This window comes from Phyllostomus hastatus, unplaced genomic scaffold, assembly GCF_019186645.2.
Source record: "Phyllostomus hastatus isolate PE091 unplaced genomic scaffold, TTU_PhHast_1.1 phas_contig_210, whole genome shotgun sequence".
In the NCBI taxonomy this organism is placed as follows: Eukaryota; Metazoa; Chordata; class Mammalia; order Chiroptera; family Phyllostomidae; genus Phyllostomus; species Phyllostomus hastatus.
The window spans coordinates 33,178,781-33,196,303 of record NW_025333737.1 but is presented as its reverse complement, the minus strand read 5'-3'; the positions used below and the strand labels follow the sequence as shown (position 1 = coordinate 33,196,303).

General features: G+C 57.1%; 1 protein-coding gene across 1 annotated transcript; it reads right to left on the bottom strand.

Annotated features, from left to right (window-relative positions):
- Positions 1-6,625: 6,625 nt before the first annotated feature.
- Positions 6,626-16,696, bottom strand: HEATR9 (HEAT repeat containing 9). Its single transcript, XM_045836755.1, has 15 exons — positions 16,609-16,696; positions 14,966-15,015; positions 14,286-14,467; positions 13,907-14,033; positions 13,628-13,684; positions 13,373-13,429; positions 12,608-12,665; positions 12,104-12,234; positions 9,954-10,139; positions 9,549-9,641; positions 9,321-9,440; positions 8,299-8,372; positions 7,789-7,840; positions 7,249-7,335; positions 6,626-7,009 (listed from the first exon to the last, which is right to left on the bottom strand). The coding sequence occupies exons 1-15, from the start codon at positions 16,694-16,696 to the stop codon at positions 6,626-6,628; spliced, it is 1,746 nt and encodes a 581-aa protein (XP_045692711.1).
- Between the last annotated feature and the right edge of the window lie 827 nt (positions 16,697-17,523).

Sequence of the window (17,523 nt, the reverse complement as noted above, 5' to 3'; positions counted from 1 at the left end):
TTGCTTCTCATGTGCCCCCAACTGGGAACCTGGCCCTCAGCCCAGCCATGTGTCCTGACTGGGAATTGAACTGGTGACCTTTCAGTTTGCAGGCTGGTGCTCAATCCACTGAGCCACATTAGCCAGGGCTAGAATTACACTTTTACTGCAAAAACATAAATAAAATAATTAAAAGCATTTATATAGTTAAGGAATTAGTACTACCGATGTATAATGCACATCCTTATTTTTCCCTCAAAAATTTGGGCAAAAAAGTGCACATGATACACGGCAGAATGGGGTAATTAAGAGAGGAATAGGCGCTGCGCTTGAGAAGTGTAGGTGGTGCATTGTGGTTGGCGGGGGCTCAGGGATGGGCATGCGGAAGAAGACAGGAGAGCTAGAAAAGCTCTATGAGAAGGTCCTTGCATTTCATCTTTTGCTGCCCCCAAATAGGGAGTCATGAACAGATTGTAAGCAGGGAGTGGCCTGACCTGAGTGGCACCTACTGAAAGACAGTTACGGCTGCCTCGTGGAGAGGCTGTGGAGAGGCCGGACAGGAGACAGGATGGTAGGCTGGGGAGGAATACTGGTCTGAGCTCAGCCATTGACCGGATGAGGAGGAGGTCTGAGAAGTAACGAGGGAAATCAGGGCTGGGCCGAACAGCAGAGGTGGTTGGGAGGGAGGAGGTGGGTTTTGGGCCCGGGCAGTTGGATAGATGTGCTGTTCCTTGTAGCGGGAAACGCTGGGAAATGAACAGGTCTGGGAGCAAGGTGGGAATGAACTGTTTTAGGTGTGTGGAGGGTGGGGCACTCGAGTTAACAAGCACAGACATCCGGCAGGCGGCTGGGTGTGCTCATCTGCGGCTTGGAGAACAGTGATGGTCCACATTGTGCTCCCCTGATTTTAGGACTCGTTCTCGATAACTTCTCTATGTGATCTTTCCATGTTGGAAGTTCCGCAGGGCTTGTTCTGATACCCCTTCTCTTCTGTAAATTTATCCTCACTTTTATCCTGGGAAAACTCGTTGAGGTTACTGCCTTAAATACCACCTAACAGTGATGACTACCGAATATGTCTGGAGTCCTGACCTCTGCCCTTCCCTCTGGGTTACGTCGTCCAGCTGCCTAGTGGGCGTACTGAACTGAACTTTGGTTTCTCTGGGCACTTCCTCCAGGACGGAGCAAAACTTTTGATCTCCTCCAAATCGGTTTCTCTCTTCCCAGTCTTGCTCATCTCAGTAGATGTCGTTACTCTCCACCTGGTGCAGATGGGATAAACAGCTTAGCACTTACACTCGATTTCTCTTTTATTCGTTCCGTACCTGTAGGTCCTTTTAATTCTACCTTCAAAATATATCCTGAAACCATCTTGGTTACAATCCTAGTCCAAGCCACAGTAGTATCTTTTCTGGACAATTGCAGTAGCCCATTATTAGGGCCCCTTGGTCTTGCCCTTCTAAGATCTGTTTTTTCATACGGCAGCCAAATGATGGGAAGGTGTAAACCAGACCACGTGTCATGCCTCTTTAAAACCGTTCCATTGCCTTTGCGTTGCACGTAGGCTGTGGATTCCTTCCCCTGGCTTTTACAAAGCCCTATAGGATCTGGCTTGTCTGCCTCTCCAACTTTATTATGTAGCGTGTATCCATACTTACCTCGCTTTAAGCACACTGGTCAAACTCTTTATGGTACCAATATGCTTCTGCTTCAGTATTTTGTACGTGCTGTGCGTAGGATTCTCGTTCCTCAGATGTTCATACGGCTCATTCCTTTTCACTGCAGTTCTGGGTCATATTCTTATCCTTGCTTCCTCCCAGGTCTTCCCTGGCCTTTTTATTTAAACACTGTCTCTCCCTGGTTACTCTTACATTGTTGTCACAGTACCTCTCAGTATTAGAAGTGATCTTTTTTTGTGGTGGTTCGTGTCTCTGTCCTCGATCAGAATACGAGCTCCGGGAGAGCAGGGACCCTTGTCTGTTGCTCCCTGTTCTACCCCAGGGCCTGGACCAGCACGGGGCACAGAGTGGGGACCCAGTGAACACTGACTCCGTGAGGGAATCTGGTACAGATACAGCTTCGAGACTCATTAATATGTAAAAGGTAACTCAGTTGATGAGAGTGGCTGTGATTAAAACAAGACTGTCCATAGCAGTGGATCTGTATCCTAGCTGTATGCTGGAATTAACACTTTTTTTAAGAAAAGGAGACCTGGGCTTCCCTCCAGAATGACGAAGTTTATGAGTGTGGCCGGGGCGTGTTTGAAAAGAGCCCCATCAGTTTATTCTAACAGTTCTGGGTTGTAGAGAGAGAAGAGCCGAGGACAGAACCTTGAGAAACACTGATAAAGAGATAGAAGAGGGTCCTGAAACAGAGACAGAGTGACCAGTGACCCAGGGGGAAAGGGAATTTCAAGGAAGGAGAAGCTAACGATGTCAGGTGCTCAAGCCAGGCTGAATCTCGTAAGCATTCATTATATGTAGCAGTATGGAGGTTATAGTCTATCTCTGCACAGGGTTTCTCCACCTTGGTACTACTGACCTTTTGGGTTGGGTAATTCTTTGCTGTAGAGGGCTGCCCTGTGCATTGTGGGCTGTTTAGCAGCATCCCTGGCCTCTTGTGGGAGGGACCAGTAGCAGCCCCCCAGTGGTGGCAACTAAAAATGTCTCCTGAATGTCCCTCTGGGGGGGCACAATCGCCCCTATTGAGAACCACTGCCTTCGCAAAAGCAGCTTTGGTGGGGAATTGAATTCTGAACCCGAACTGAAATGGGGTAATGAATAGCCAACTGGGAAAAGAGAGAATGTGGGCAGTAATTTAAGAATTGATTATGAGGAGTGTGGTAAGGAGAGAGGAGTCACCTAGACGGGGCCATTGGTGTGTGGGAGGTTATTTTCCATTCTCACTCAAGGACATGCCTATTGGTTGCAGAGGGAGGGGAGGAGGGAAGGAAACATCGATGTGAGAGAGAAACCAGCTGCCTTTTGCATGAGCCTCGACCACTCATTGAACCCACGACCCACTCACTGAGCCCACCCCTGCCACGGCCGTGCGAGGTTATTCGGAAGATGGGTGAGGGTTGAGCATGTTTATACGTGACCTGACAGGGGGGTGATTGGTGTTCAGATCCCCGGGAGGAATGGCGTCTAGAACACGGGGTGAGAGACTTGCCTTAGAAGAGGAGGCGCCTCTTGTAAGTGGAGGTGAGGGTAGCTGCGGATGCTGATAAAATACCGGGTTGACAAAAAGTCAACTTAGTTTTTTCCATAAAATAGAAGTCACATTTTTCATTTGCACCAATAACTATTGATTTGGATATTTTGAGTATGTTGGCCACCTCCTGCTATGGGCTTCTAGTGGGTAGAGGCCCAGGGTGCTGCTAAACATCTTCCAGTTCATGAGACAGCCCCACGGCAAAGAATTATGTGCCTAAAATGTCAGTAGCACCAAGAAACTTGGCAAACCACTTTTGACACATTCAGTCACAGCACCTTCTCCATACACTGCACAAAATATGCTGAAAATGTGTATTTTTTTCCATCTTCAATACAAAAATGGCTGCACAAAAATTCACCAATTTTGATGTTTTTTTAAAATGCATGCTGATATAAACAGCTGTCACACTAGAATCTAACAAAATTGTTTTGAATGAAGTGAAAGACAACTAAACCCTACTAGACCCATCGAATGGAAAAAATCAAAACTTTTTGGCCAACCCAATAGTAGTAACAAATGACTAACATTTATTGGGAGCACTGTTACAGGCAATGTGTGGGTATGTGTGCCAACTCAATTCTCACAACATTGCTGTCAGGCAAGGTGGTGCAGGGAATATTTCACGAGAGAGGCGAATGGTGTAAGTGATTTTGATCGCCACGGCGAAGGGGCTTTCTGGAAGGTACCGTGAAGAGCGGAGGCACCGAGAGGTTAAGCAACGTGTTCGAGATCACATCTCTAGCAAGCGGCAGAGCCAGGCCTCTCTTGCTCAAGCACCTGGCTTCCCCGCCTGTGCTCCTCACTACCTACAGGATGTTGATGGAGATGGCAGGAAGTTCGGGTAATTCCATCTGAAGGCTTTTGGTTTTTTTTCTTAACAGTATAATGGTCGATTGAGAGTTGGGGAAGTAACAGGTTAGAAAGTTTGGAGAGACTGTAGGAAATGTGAGGATAGCAGAGGAAGCTCGAAATAACCATTGTAGGAATTAAGAAAATTGCCGGACAATAATAAGGGCTTGGTCCGGGTAGGAGGCAAGTATTTGGGGGGTGCCAGTCCGTGTGGATGTCTGATTTCTCCCCGGCTCTGATCAGCAACCCGGTTCTAGGCTCCAGGGTTGGGAATGGGAATAGCGAGGACGGTGGATGGTGGATGGAGGCCAGGCTGGGCCGGGGGAGGAGAAGAGGGGCTAACGGGGACAGTGTAGCGAAGTCAAGACCTGCGTGTTGCTCACGAGATCCGAAGAACTGGTAGTGGGGATAAAAAGAACAGGATAGATGGAAGGTTTCGGTCAGAAAGTGTGTGTTCAGGATTTTGGAGGTGGAGAAATTCCTGGGGGTGACAAGGGCTAGGTGTGGCCATGGAGGTGTGGGTAGCTGAAGAGAAAGGAGGGGAAACAGGCCTTTTAGGTGATACCAAGGACTGAGAAGCTGGGTGATGGGTGGCTGTCCGAAGGCATCCGGTCAGGGTGACGCAGGACCAGGGTTCAGGCGATGAATGAGACAAAACAAGGAAGTGGACCAGAGGATGGTGTAGCTGGTCGGAGAACCAGGACCCTCAGAGAAACAATGACATATTTATATGAAGGTTCTGGATGGTGATGGCATTGGAAGGAACGTAGAAGGGCGAGCAGCCCCTGAAGTTCCAGAAAGATGCCGGTTCGAGAGCCGCATGGCAGCAGCAGCAAGCGCGGAGGTGAGGGAGAATGCTCTAGGAAGAGGCGGGGGGTGGGGTGTTGATGCTATTTGTACCCACAGAACCCATCAGAAGACGAGAGAGAAAGGAGGGGGGGAGCGTACATTTTGGATGCTGTCCCAGGATCATTCCCAACAGACCTTGGTGCTGACAGGAGTGGGCACTTCAGGCCTCCAGGGGACTCTGGCTGCAGCTGGTGGTGAACCAGAGGGGAGAGCGCTCTGTGCAGACCCCCAGGCTCAGTGCTGTCTTAACTCTTCTAGGGAGACTTGGTCAAACGAGGATCGAGGTGCTACCAGGCAGAGACGGGTTTCTGGCCAAGTAGTAAGACGTCCTCTGCAGAGACCCAGAACTACGGGGGAGGGCGGGCTGCAGAGCTGCGGGCAGGGCGTTGCAGGGTTGAGAATGACGTAGTTCGTGTGGCCTTGTTCGCACGCAAGGCCCGGGGAAATTTGGGTTATATTGCTGACTGGCCCGACGCTGGGGACTGGGCAAGAGAGGAAGATCATTTGTCCTGTCTCTGGTCTTTGTGCCATACTGTGAGAGGCAGCGTTGCTGATACTCCAGCACGATTCTGTTATTTTGTTGTTGTGTTTTCGGTAACTCTCTATGGGGCAAAGCACGAATCTGGAAGTGGTAGGGCGGGAGGGGAGATAAATCTGAGTGAGAGACACAGCGCTGGGTTCAGAATGACCGGGCTACACCTGAACCTGGCGTGTGGGGAGGGGAAGGGAACATCTGTTTAACTATGATCTTTCTTTGCTTGATGGGGAAAGCTTGAGCTCCTGTTAGACTGCTCCAGTAAGTTTGGGGACGTGAAGGGGAGTGGTAGGGTGCTTTCAGCCTCTGGTTGTCACAGGCGCACGTGACATCACTGGAGAGAGGAAAAGAGAACAGGTTCACATCTGAGAGCTGGCTGTGGAATGCCAGGCACTGTCGGGCTTAATTTGAATCCTTAGGGGGCCTCTCGGAAGTAGCGCCCACCATCACTGGCTTCATTGCGTAGGTGAGGAACAGTCAGAAAGGCAAGTCACTTGTCCAAAGATGAAGTCAGTGATGAACCCCAGATTTCAGATGATCTGATTCCAGAGTGTACTTTTGTTCTCGACAGGGAGGACGTAGCCTGTTGGGGTTGCTGCGGCAGGTGCTATGAGCAAAGGGAACTGAAGCTGTTACTAAACGGGAGAAACTAAAGCTGTTTTGGGGAATGAACAGCGTCTGTCCAAGGGAATGGCCCGGGCATGGGTAGGAAGTAGGCGCGGAGGAGAGACAGCAGAGAGGGTGGTGGTCGGACCGGAGCCCCACGATCTCCGGACCATGGCAGAGAGGTGGCGGGTTGGGCACGTCAGTAAGAGGAAATTGTCCGAGAGCCAAGCTTGCCAGGATTTTCTCCTGCTGTCCCTCCAGCAGCCTGCCCTGGGCGGTGGCTCAGCTTTTCAGCTTTGTCCTTAAGTTCTGGGCATAGACAGGGGCTTGATCTGGGGAGGTAGGCTGGCCATCCCGAACGGGTTTGGTTCTGCTCTCTCTCTCCCTTCGTGAGAAGGACACGTGGCTGAGCGGAAGGAGCTCCCAGCCGGGAGCCAGGAGGCCTGTGTTCCGGTGTACCCGCTGAAGAAGGGACCCGTAGTGGCAGGCCGGGGGGACCGCGTTTATTCAGGGGAGATAGGCCGAGATTGTTTCCTCAGGGCAGCCTGAGACGCACCCTCAGGAAGCGAGGGTTAGACCCAGAGAACTGACCTACGTGGAGGTTTTGGCAAGGATCTGGAGCTGCTTCCTGATGGCGGGCGTCCAGGGCCCTAGCGCCGGGGGCTTGTGTTGTGGTGGCTCAGGGAAGCGGGGAGGGAAGGCAGAGGCGAAGTAGCAGGTGGACCCTTCCTGGGCGCTTGGCTTTTCCCGCAGGCCGGCTGCGGCGCTGGCCTTTGCAATGAGCAAGGGTCTCAGCTGTACAAGTCGGAAGTCTTGGATGTCTAACTCCTCTGGGCTGTCGAGTTTTTGCCTGAACCTCGCGGGCCCCGCCTTCTCGTCGTCCTTCGGTGCCTCTTGTACACAGAGAACCTTGTTTTTCACCTTGTTTTGGATCCAGGGATCAGTTGAGGCCAAAACGACGAATGCCTCTTGTAGCTGCATCGAAATAAAGGGCCGGTGGCTGGCTCACTTCAGGCTGAGTCTGGGAGTGGAGGGAGTAACCCAGGGGAGCTCTGGCCACAGGCCGCTGTGGCCCCAAGGAATGAGGTCAAGGGACGGTGGCTGAGGGATTATTCCCCTCTCCTCCCTCCCCACAAAGAACGTGGCGCGAGGATGGATGGGGCAGGCTGGGAGGAGGGGTTGAGGAGAGGAGGAGGAGGGCAGGAGCGCCTTACACTCTTCTTCACAGACTGGTTGTTCTCCTCGCCCAGCATGTCCAGGAGCAAGTTGAACACCGGCAGGCTGCGGACCCCTAGGACGCCCTGGCAACGGCACAGGAGACCGTGCCTAAGGAGCCAGCCCCCCCGGGGGGCACCTGCGTGTGCTCTTGCCCCTGCTCGCCCCCTTGAGGCGGCCCCGTGGCCTGGAGAGCTGAGACAGGCTCCCAGCCGAGGTGCCTGTCCCTTTCCTCGCCTTTTCGGGCCACCGCGTTGGCTGCCAGTGCGCACTGCTCACCACCAGCAAGGGCTCAGACAGTCTCTGCGGTATCTCAGCAATGCTCCTCACACCCACCTCCTGTCCCCTGTCCCACCGACCTCCGGTCCCGAAGAAGAAGAAGTTACTCTGAGCTCCGGGCGGGGCTGGAATTGTGGGATAAACAAGCCAGCAAACAACCTCCCCAACCTTTACAGCCCTGAATTGCCCTCAGTAATTTTGCTCAGGTGCCTGGCGCCCCTGCCAGCAGCCCACCTGGTCAGAGGAGCAGAGCGTCTTACCAAAGAGATGACTGCCTCCCGGCGGGCAATGGCGTTGGAGCTCATCAGTTGCCTGTGTCGAAGGGAGTGAGCGTGCGGTCCCGTTTAAGGGGCAGTGGGAGGAAGGCCGACTGTTTCTTACTACGGCCCAGAGTGAGTTGGGCATGAGGCTGCTGAGTGATGCTAATCTCATTAATTTCTCCTCGATTCTTGGGTCAGGAGAGGGGCTGGGAGGGGAAAGGCAGGTACTGGAATTGGCGAGGAGGTGCTTCATGACAGTCACATCTGTCCAGAACTTGACCTTTCGTGTCCTCATCTCAGTTTGAGCTTTATAGGGACAGCCCTGCGTGGTAGGGATAACCAGCCTCTTTTCAGAGTTGGAGGAAAGTCGAGGGGTCAAAGCGAGACTTGGCCAGGGACACGAGCAGGCGAGAGCTGGGGACTGGCAGCAGATTCTGAGCTCTGTGACCCTGTGCCCCTGCCCCCCAGCCTAGGACTTGGCCCTGGCAGCTCCCAGCCCAAGCCACTCACGCCTCCACCAAGTTCAACATCGTAGGCTTCATCTTGAGCTCTTCCACAGTTTCAGCCACAGCCTGCCTCATAACCTGGGGAGGAGAGGGATGCAGGGTGTGCCCTGCAGTGCTTCACACACCTTTGGTGAACGTTTAGTCTGTGCTGCCCGTACCGCGGGCCTTGCTCGTGGTCTGGGGGTGGGAGGGAAGGACGTCTCTGTGATCAGGGTCACAACTGAATGAAGAGCGTGGGGTGGGCACAGCAAGGTCCCCTAACGCAGTCTGCGTACCAGCAAGATTTTTCCTAGAGGAGTTAATTCCTCAGCAGACGCCTGAAGGGTAAGTGGCAGTTAACCAGGCAGAGGCCGGGCGGCGGCGGGGGTGATTTTCCCGGCAGAGGGGGGCAGGTGCAGAAGCCCGGAGTCCAGCGGGAGAGCACAGGGTGTTTAGAGAACAGAAAATGGATCGGTGCAGCTGGGTGACCAAACTGCGACTCTTCAAAGTGCGGCACACGGGGACCCAGGGAACAGTCAGGATCGCGCGCCCGGAGCACAGCTGGTGTGTGGTTCTCAGGGGAGCACGGTTGGGACGCAGCCGGAGGAGTCAGCAGGCAGGCCGTGGGAGGTGAAGAGCAGGGTAGACCATTCTCAGGGCCCTGGGGCGCTGCTGCAAGGGTCTCGCCCAGGGGAGACACAGCCTGATTCACTTCTAACCGATTCAGGTACAAGTCCTGCGGCTAGTTTTGTGGTAAGCTATTCCAAAGGTAAAAAAGCAAGGGGTCACAGAGGGGCGGACATGAGTCTGTTTTGCAGTGACTTGGTGTGTGGGCTGGTCTCGAAGGGGCTCCTGCAGAAGGAGAGAGGAGTCCCCGGTGGGGGTGACGCGTTTTGCACCCTGCAGGGGAGGGAGGGAGGCATTTGCTGCGAGAACTGCCCGAGCAAAGGCACGGTGGCTGGGAAACGTGGGCCGCGTGAGGGAAACTGGGGGAGGGCGAACTCGATCCTCGGGCTGCGCGGGCTGGGGAGCCCGGGCCTCACTTACGAGGAAGGGTTCATTGTGTATCTTGTTCCTGAGCAGGTCAAAGACGAGGCCCTCCACTCCCTGCGCCTGGATCTGCTCCAGCCCCATGGCCTTGAGCAGCTGGGTGGCTTCCAAGCGGTGCTGAGGGCAGCGGTGGGGAGGCGTGAGGGACAGACCGTCTTTCTCGTCCATCCCCCGACCCTGTCCTCATGCTGCAGCAGCAAGGGCACCGGGCGGCCCGGAGCTCACCTCAAGGACGTTGGAATGGCACAGCTGGTCCAGGATGGCCCTGATGGTCTCGGCTGAGTGCACACCCATCCTCTTGACCAGCATCCTAAGTGCCTGTCGGGGGCAGGCAGGGTGGGTGGGTCCAACAAGCATCCGGAGGGCGGAGTGTAGGGCTTGTGGGGGATGCGTGGGGTCCTGCCTCTCCCGTGTGCACGCACACAGATGGATTCCCACTCAAATCCAGTGTGCACAGACGCACGGACGTTTTAAATCCACGTGGCCCCGTCCCCATGCATACACAGATTCCCACAGTACCCCCTGCTGAAGCTTCTCTTCCCCGGGGCGGGGATGACAGGGCCCAGGCCCTGGGGATGTCAGCACGGGGCCCCGAGCTCCCCAGGGAGCCCAGCCGCCTGCCCCTCGCACCTTCATGCTCTGGGGCCGGGGCCCTCTGCGCAGGCACTGCAGCAAGAACTCGCGGACCGCGCCGCTGCCGGGCCTCAGGAAGCCCAAGCACAGGGCCGCCTCCAAGGCTGCTTCGGCCGGCGGCGGCGCCTGCATCAGCTTCTGCAGCACGGACAGGAGCGCCGCTTCGTCCCCGACTTGAGACCTCTGAGAGGGAGACAGAGGGGACGGGGCGGGGACTGTGTCTTCAGCCGGGCTGCGGCCAGTGCGTCGCTGCTTCCAGACCCTGCTCCCTCCTCCCTAAGCCAGTCTGTCGTGCAGGCGGATTCTTCTCCCCACTTCGCCTCATTTTTGCTGTCAACTACTTGCTCCCAGGTCACACCCTCTCGTCTCTCTGTGACTTTATCTTCCGAATGGATCGTTGTCACTCTCTCTGGCGCTTCTGCTGTCTAACTCCTGGCATTAACAAGAACACACACATCACCGATCCAGTTCCCATCCTCCGCCCTGTCGGCCCCTGACTCCCACAGAGACACCTCCATCACTCATGGCTGCAGCTTCTCCACGATCTCCGTTTCAGGGGCCCCCCTCTGGCCATCCCCTCCTACCCTCCCAGCTGGCCTCCGATGCCCACGACTGTGGGACTGCACCCGGCCTGGGTCTTCCCCTTCTCTGAACACTGGGGTGCGCCAAGGCTCGGATCCTGGTTCTTTGGTCAGCGAGCTGGTCCAGCTGAATGACATTCCATGCTCTCCCTATGCCGACAACTCCTTCTTCCTCTAGTTCAGGCCTCTCTTGTAAACTCCAAACTGCGTATCCGACAGACCTCTCCAACATCACCTGCCCCAAACTGGACTTGAGGTGTTACCTCCCAAGCGGTTCCACCTGCAGCTTTCCGCACCCTTCCATCGGGCCAGCCGGAAACCTTGGCCTCGTCCTTGCTTCCACACCGCCTCTTACAGCTCACACTCAACCGGCCAGCTTCGCTTTTAGAACATGCCCACTGTCTCCCACCAGGATTGCCTCAGTCGCCCCGAATTCGGCCTTTCTGCTTCCGCCTTGCCTCCCGCCTCCCATCTTTTCTCAACACGGTGGTCAGGGTAGGCCTTTCGGAATGCTGGATGGTGCCACCCGCTGCGTGGCCCCCATGGGTCCCTATTCCACTCAGAGTCAAGCCCCAGTACTTCACGTTGTCCGGAAGGCCATGTCGGATCCAGTGTCCGTTCCCTTTGACCCAGCTCCACGTCCTGCCGCTTTCTCCAGTCCCACTCCCCCGCAGCCGCACTGGCCTGCCCGCCGGTCCGGTCCTCGTTGGGTGGCCCTGCCTGAGGGCCTCCGCACCGACTGGTGCTTGCGCGGGAACGCCTCCTCTCGTGTCTGCAAGGCTGACCTCGCCGGCCTGTGTGCTCAGAGACACCTTCTGAACGAGGTCTTCCCTCTCCTCCACGTTTCAGGTCGCGACCCCCTCCCCGCCCCCGCCTGGCCTTCCTGATCCCCCGCGCCCATCTGCATGCCTTCTCCACGGCGCTCGCTGCCTCTCACGCCCGATGCAGTGAAGTGGGTCGGTTTCTAGGGCCGGCCCCCACTAGAATGTAAGCTCACAAGGGCAGGGATCTTTGTTGGGCTCACGGAGGCCTCCTCCCAAGGGCCCAGGAGAGAGCCTGGCGCGCGGCAGCTGTTTAGTGCGTGTTTGTGGAGTAAATGGGCGAATGCCGAATTCTGTTTCACTTGGAACAGTGACGGGGTCAACGTAAGAGGAGCCTAAAGGGGAGAAATCTTGAGCAGTGTCAGCGGACTCTCTTGGTCCCTGTCCCCTCCTGAGTGACAGGTTTTCCTCGAATGGGTTATTTTAGGGGTGACGACAACGGGGGGTACCATTCAAAGAGCACAGGCACCGCACGAGGCACTCCACGCGCGTCGCCCCACCCAGTCTTCCCGGCGCTGCCCCAGGGCACTCGCTGTCTCCGACTTGGACGCGGGCGCACGGTGGCTCTGGAAGCTGGCTGTTCAGAGGCCGTGGGACTGCGGGGGGCTACGCCAGGGCTTCCGGCCAGGAAGGTTCCCCATCAAAATGCACAGCGAGGTTCCCTTGTGCCTGACCGAACCCCAAGCCAGCACCGGCGGTTGCCATGTGCTGCTTCGCCCCCGGCTACCGAGCGCCTCCCAATCACCTTGTCTTTGGGGACAGCGGCCCAGGAGCTGAGCGCTATCCGGAGTCCCCTCAGAGTATCCATCCTCAGCTCCTCGCTCTGCCCCTCCAGCTGCGCGATGAGAGCCTGGATCACCTCCTTCTCCAGGCAACCTGGTCGGGGAGGGTCCTCAGGCCGGGGCAGGGCCCCGCCTCCGCCAGGCGCCACCGGCTCCGCTGCGCCCTCCAGGCAGGTTCCGAGCACCAGGTCCGGAGGTGTCGCCCTCCTCCCGGGGACACCAGCGCGGTGGCGGAGCACCGCCTCACTTCCAGTCTCCCCTTCCACCTTCCCCCGCCCCCGCCTCCGTCCGCCCGACCCGATGGTACCGAGGTGAGTTCTCGGACCCCGCGGCCGGCCGAGGGCCAGGTGGATGGCAGGTGGGAGTGGGCGTGCGCTCCACCCCCTCCCGCCCTTACCCAGAGGGCTCCGCGGCCCAGTCCCGTCCCACCTGCCCCGGCTCCCCGCCCAGGGAGAGGGCGCACTCACCCAGCATGGCCAGGGTTCTGTAGGCCTCCCGCACCACCCTCTCCGGACCGGTTCGGGCCTGGGTTAAGAGGGAGGTGGTGGAAACCTGCCGTGAGGCGACAGAATGTCAGAGCTTTGAGAATCTCGGCTCTTAACGTCATTTTCTAAATAAGCAGACGGAGGCCTGGAGAGTGACTTGCCCTGGCTCAAATACAGGCTACAGCCAGGACGGTGCAGGGGGAGGAGGAAGAAGGCCACCTGGGGGGAGTCAGACTGCCCCTCCAATACCTGTCTGGGAGCTAGCAGCCCCGTGGCCTGGGGCAAGTCGCTTGGCCTCTCCGCGCTTCCGTTTTCTCGCTAAGAAAATGCAGATGCTACTACCTATTCCTAGCACCGTGAGGTTTAAATAAGATCATGGAGGAGGGTGCGTGCTCTCCGTCATACACTGGCAAATAAACAGGAGGCCCTGATTGACTCAGTTAGGGTGGAGAATGAACTCAGTCTCAGTTCTCGCCTAGCTTTTCGGTTGTCTCTTCTCAGGCAAAAGGGATCTTCAGACTCTGCCTTCCCCATCCTCTTGGATCAAGCCGCCCTTTAAGGAAGCCAAGGGCGTGAGTGGTGTGTGCCAGGGCCGGGCAGCTCTCCTCCTGGGGGCTGACCCACCCTGGGCTGACCCTCCCTGGGGCTGACCCTGGGGTCCCTCTCGAGATTTGCATATGCCCACGCACCCACGTTCCTCACGCCCTGTTCCCTCCTCTCCTGAACCCAGCTCGGCCCCCGACTCACCACCTGGAGCAGCGCCTCTATGACAAACTTGTCACCGACGCCCAGGCACCCCAGAGCCTGCAGGGGCGGGGGTGGAGGAAAGGGAAGGGGCCTTAGATACTACCCCGGGGTTCCCATTCTCCGCACAGAGCTGGACTTTGTTCTTGGAACACCCCCCCCTTTACCGCCCCTCCCCCCCAAGCGTCTCTCTGCTCTCCAGCTCAGCCAGCTCCCACCTGCGGCCGCCCGTGCTCCTCCACCCTTGCCACGTCTCACCTGTGCCGCGTAGAACTGCTCGTCCTCTCTGGGGGCTTTCAGGCTCTGCGTGAGCTCCTGCCCGTCCAGAGGAGCCAGGGGAAGGGAAGAAAGGGGTCCGTGTCGTTGCAGAACTTCCAGCTGAAAGGAGCTCATCCCCTCCCATCCCTTTTCCTCTCCTCCCTCCACTTTGCAGGCAGGGGTCTAAGGGCGGAAGGATGGAGTGAGCCCAAGGCCAGAGCATCCCCAGGAAGGGCGTCTCCCCTCCCTCCCTCCCTCCCTCCCACCGCGGTCCCTGACCTTTAATCTTTGCCGCTTCAGGGAGTCCCCAGCAGGGAGTAAAGACTTGGGCCCCTTCTGAGGTTTCACAGTCAGCTGCGTCATGGGGAGGAAGGCTTTTTGGGCAGCTGTGCCCTCTTTGAGGTTCCTGTGTACAAAACTGCACAGGCGGCCGTGGTCCCCTCATTGCCTCCCTCCCACCCTCACAAAGTCTCCTTGGGCCCCCGGTTCTCGGCCCAGCTCAGAGACGGGAGCAGAGGAAGGCAGACAGGCCCACGCCTGCCCCAGGGTCCTCCCTGGGGTCTGTGGGCTGACTCGCTCCCCTCCCGGCCCCACCACACCCCTGCCCTCTCCCTCCTGGGCTGGGAGGGTGGGGAGAACACGGAGGGCTGAAGCACACCTGGGGTGGGCCCTCATTTTCTGCAACATCTTCTGGGCCTTCCGCTCCCGCCGATGCTCATACAGGGTTTGCCAGTACGTGTAGAGTTCGGGTTGCTCGGAGTAGCCGTAAGGCACCGTCTTTGAATGGCTCTGGTGCAGCCTCCAGCGCTCTGGGCTCGGGGGGTACTCCTCCCTGGGCATCTGGGGCGGGGCGGGGCGGGTGGGGGCGGGCGGCGAGAGTGGCAGCGCGGTCTCCGGTTTAGCAGTAAACGCCGCACAAATGAACACAGGACATTCAGGGCCATTGGGACTACAGGTAAGGAATGCAATATTGGGGACGTATACATACTAAACATGATACCGTCTCTGTCTGACATTGAAATTTAACCAGGCACCCTGTATATTCGGAGGGTCTCTGTGCTATGAATAAAAACGACTTATCCTTAAGCACGGCCCGCCCGTCAGCCCAGGCCTTGCAGATGCTGTCTCCCAGCACCTCCTTCAGGGGCGCCACGCAAGGCCTGGCCTGTGGCAGAGGAAGCCCCTGGGGCTCAGGGAAGGAGGGGCTTGTCCAGGAATGAGCGGCAGCCCCAAGGGGGAGCGTCGGGGTTCCGTGCACTGGCCTTGACGGGACGGGACAGTCTGCTGTCCCTCCTGCTTCAACAAAGCTCCCGGGGAGGCAGAAGTCACGGGTCTTACCTGGAAGCAGGACAAGGGCAGGTGAACAGGTGCCATGGCTTTTTTGAGTTCTGGGGTAAGAATGAGACCGCGGTTACGAAGGTGGGTTAAAGAACCACCCGTTCAGGCCTCCCTCCGCTGATTCGGCGTTGCGAGAAACCCAGTGCCGGGCACGGGGCGGTCAACAGGCACTGTCCCGTCCTTCAGGGGCTCCTCCTTTCCCGGCACCTGGCCGCTCACGGTTTGCGGTGTGCGGACGGCACAGGACGGCACAGGACGGCCGTCGCGCGGGAGTTTCTCAGAAGTGCAGACTCTCAGGCACCCCAACCCGCCACCCCCCAGGCCTCCCAAATCAGCATCTCCGTTTTAACAAGATGTCTATGTTCGGGGTCCGGCAGAAGCAACGCCGTTGCATGCAGTTGGTGTGGTACCTGAACCTCTGGCGCGAGAAGGACGGCGATTTGAGCCCTTCACCTAAAACGTCGTGTGGTGTGCTGGAGCGTGACATTGTTGTGTTACAGAATTTCATGCTTACGATTTTGTAAGAATAAAAGTTGGTATAGATCACCAGCTCATTAAAAAAAAACAAAACAAAGAAACAAAAAAAACCTGGCTGGTGTAGCTCAGTGGATTGAGTGCAGGCTGCGAACCAAAGCATCGCAGGTTCGATTCCCAGTCAGGGCACATGCCTGGGTTGCAGGCCACGGCCCCCAGCAACTGCACATTGATGTTTTTCTCTCTCTTTCTCCCTCCCTTCCCTCTCTAAAAATAAATAAATAAAATTAAAAAAAAAAAAAAGGTGGGGGCGTTATTTGTGCCGGATACCCTGTCCTTCGAAGTTTGAGGTCTGCCTGGCAGAGGGACTCTCCACCTTGGCTGCGACTGAGAATTTTTGAGGGAACTTTTAGCAGCGTGCCTGGGCCCTCCGTCAGACTCACAGAACCAGGGCGGGTTCTCTGGGGAAGGGGCCTGGGCGGTTCGGGAGCCTCCCCAGAGGGTTCTAACGTGCAGCTCCTGGCGAAACCACGGGCCCCGCACTTGAGTGTGCGTTAGAACCCTCTGGGGAGCTTGTTAGAGCGGATGTCTGGGACTCGTCCCCAGAGTGTTGGCTCAGGAGATTGGGCCCGAGAGTTCGCATTTCCGAGAAGATGCTGCTGCTGCCGGCGCAGGGACCGCACTTTGAGAACCCCTGGACTAGCTGGAAAGACAGGACTGTCTGTGTGGCGGTGATTGCCAGAGGGACACAGAGGTCAGACAGGTGGTCCGGACCAGGGGCCCTGCCCCTGGCTGGGAGGACTGGGGAAGGTCTCCCAGAGATTATACAGGCTGAGTCTTCAGGCCAGGTTTGAGGGGGAGGGGCCCTGAGCATGGGGAACGACTTACACAAAGATCTGGAGGTCTGAGAATCAGGTAGGGGGCCAGGGTGTGGGTGTGGGAGCAGAAGCTGGAGAAACCCGAGGGGTCCCACCTTCGAGGACCCTGGAGACTTACCTCAAGGGCTGTGCGGAGCCACCAAAGGGCCCGGGGGCCTACCTGCCCTGACCCCTTCCAGGGTGAGGCTTTGCTGAACTCACCCAGACCCCGCTGCCTGGGAGGGGAGCCGCCAGGGAGCTCTCCTTCTCAGACCCCCGGCCCAGATTCCGTCCTCTCCACGCCGGCCTCACCTTTGATCCTGTCTGGGTATTCCAGCCAGGGGTACTTGAGCATTGACCTGGAGATGTCGGAGATATTGACCAACTTTTCCTGGGCCATGCTTTTGTTGTTCCAGTGGGGCCGGAGGGAACTCGGCAGGGTGGTGGTGGTGGTGGTAGAGTACAGGGCCTTTGGGGGCGTGGTACGCAGCTCAGGGGGACCTGTCTTGGGCTACACAAGAGGGACTAGCGAGGTGTCCGGGCCTCTGGAGACAGAAGCTTCCACGTGCCCAGCCGCCAGGTCTCCTAGGGGAATAGAACGCTGCAGTTCCATTCTTGAACCCGGGCCCCGGCAACTACTTGGCCTGTGGATTGAGCTGGTCATTTGACCTCTGGGGGGCTTCAGCTTTCTCCTCTGAAGAGTGGGGAAGTCATGACCGTCTAGCTAACTAGGGGGGCTGTGGGGAGGCATAAATTAAAAAAAAAAGAGCCAACACATTTGGTGAAGTGTCAGGCTCATGTAAACCCCTGTAAGGGGCAGGGGTTCTCAGGATCAGTTGTCAGTAAAACGGCAGGCGGGGTGGCGGGCGGGGGAAGCCCCTCTCATTCACCCGCTGCCCTCCTTGGCGGCGAGGGACTGCGCGAACTCTGTGGGAAGCCGTTCATATTTCCTACTTTTGCATATGCTCTTCCCTCTACCCGTCAGGACTGTCATTTTCGTTTCCACCTCTTACACAGTTTTGCAAATTTTTCAAACCCTATTTAAATGTTATCTGCCCTGGCTGGTGTGGCTCAGGGGGTGGAGTGCCAGCCTGCGAATCAAAGGGCTGCCGGTTGGGTTCCCAGGCAGGGCGCATGCCTGGGCTGTGGGCCATGTCCCCAGGAGGGGGCGCCAGAGAGGCACATGGATGTTTCTTTCCCTCTCTTTCTCCCTCCCTTTCCCTCTCT

Coding starts and splice junctions, on each gene's coding strand:
- HEATR9 (XM_045836755.1), bottom strand. CDS start 16,696: ATGGCCCAGGAAAAGTTGGTCAATATCTCCGACATCTCCAGGTCAATG. Junction 12,666..13,372: donor TAGAGGCGCTGCTCCAGGTG/GTGAGTCGGGGG, acceptor CTCTTAACCCAG/GCCCGAACCGGTCCGGAGAG. Junction 10,140..12,103: donor CCGCTGTCCCCAAAGACAAG/GTGATTGGGAGG, acceptor TCTCCCTCTCAG/AGGTCTCAAGTCGGGGACGA.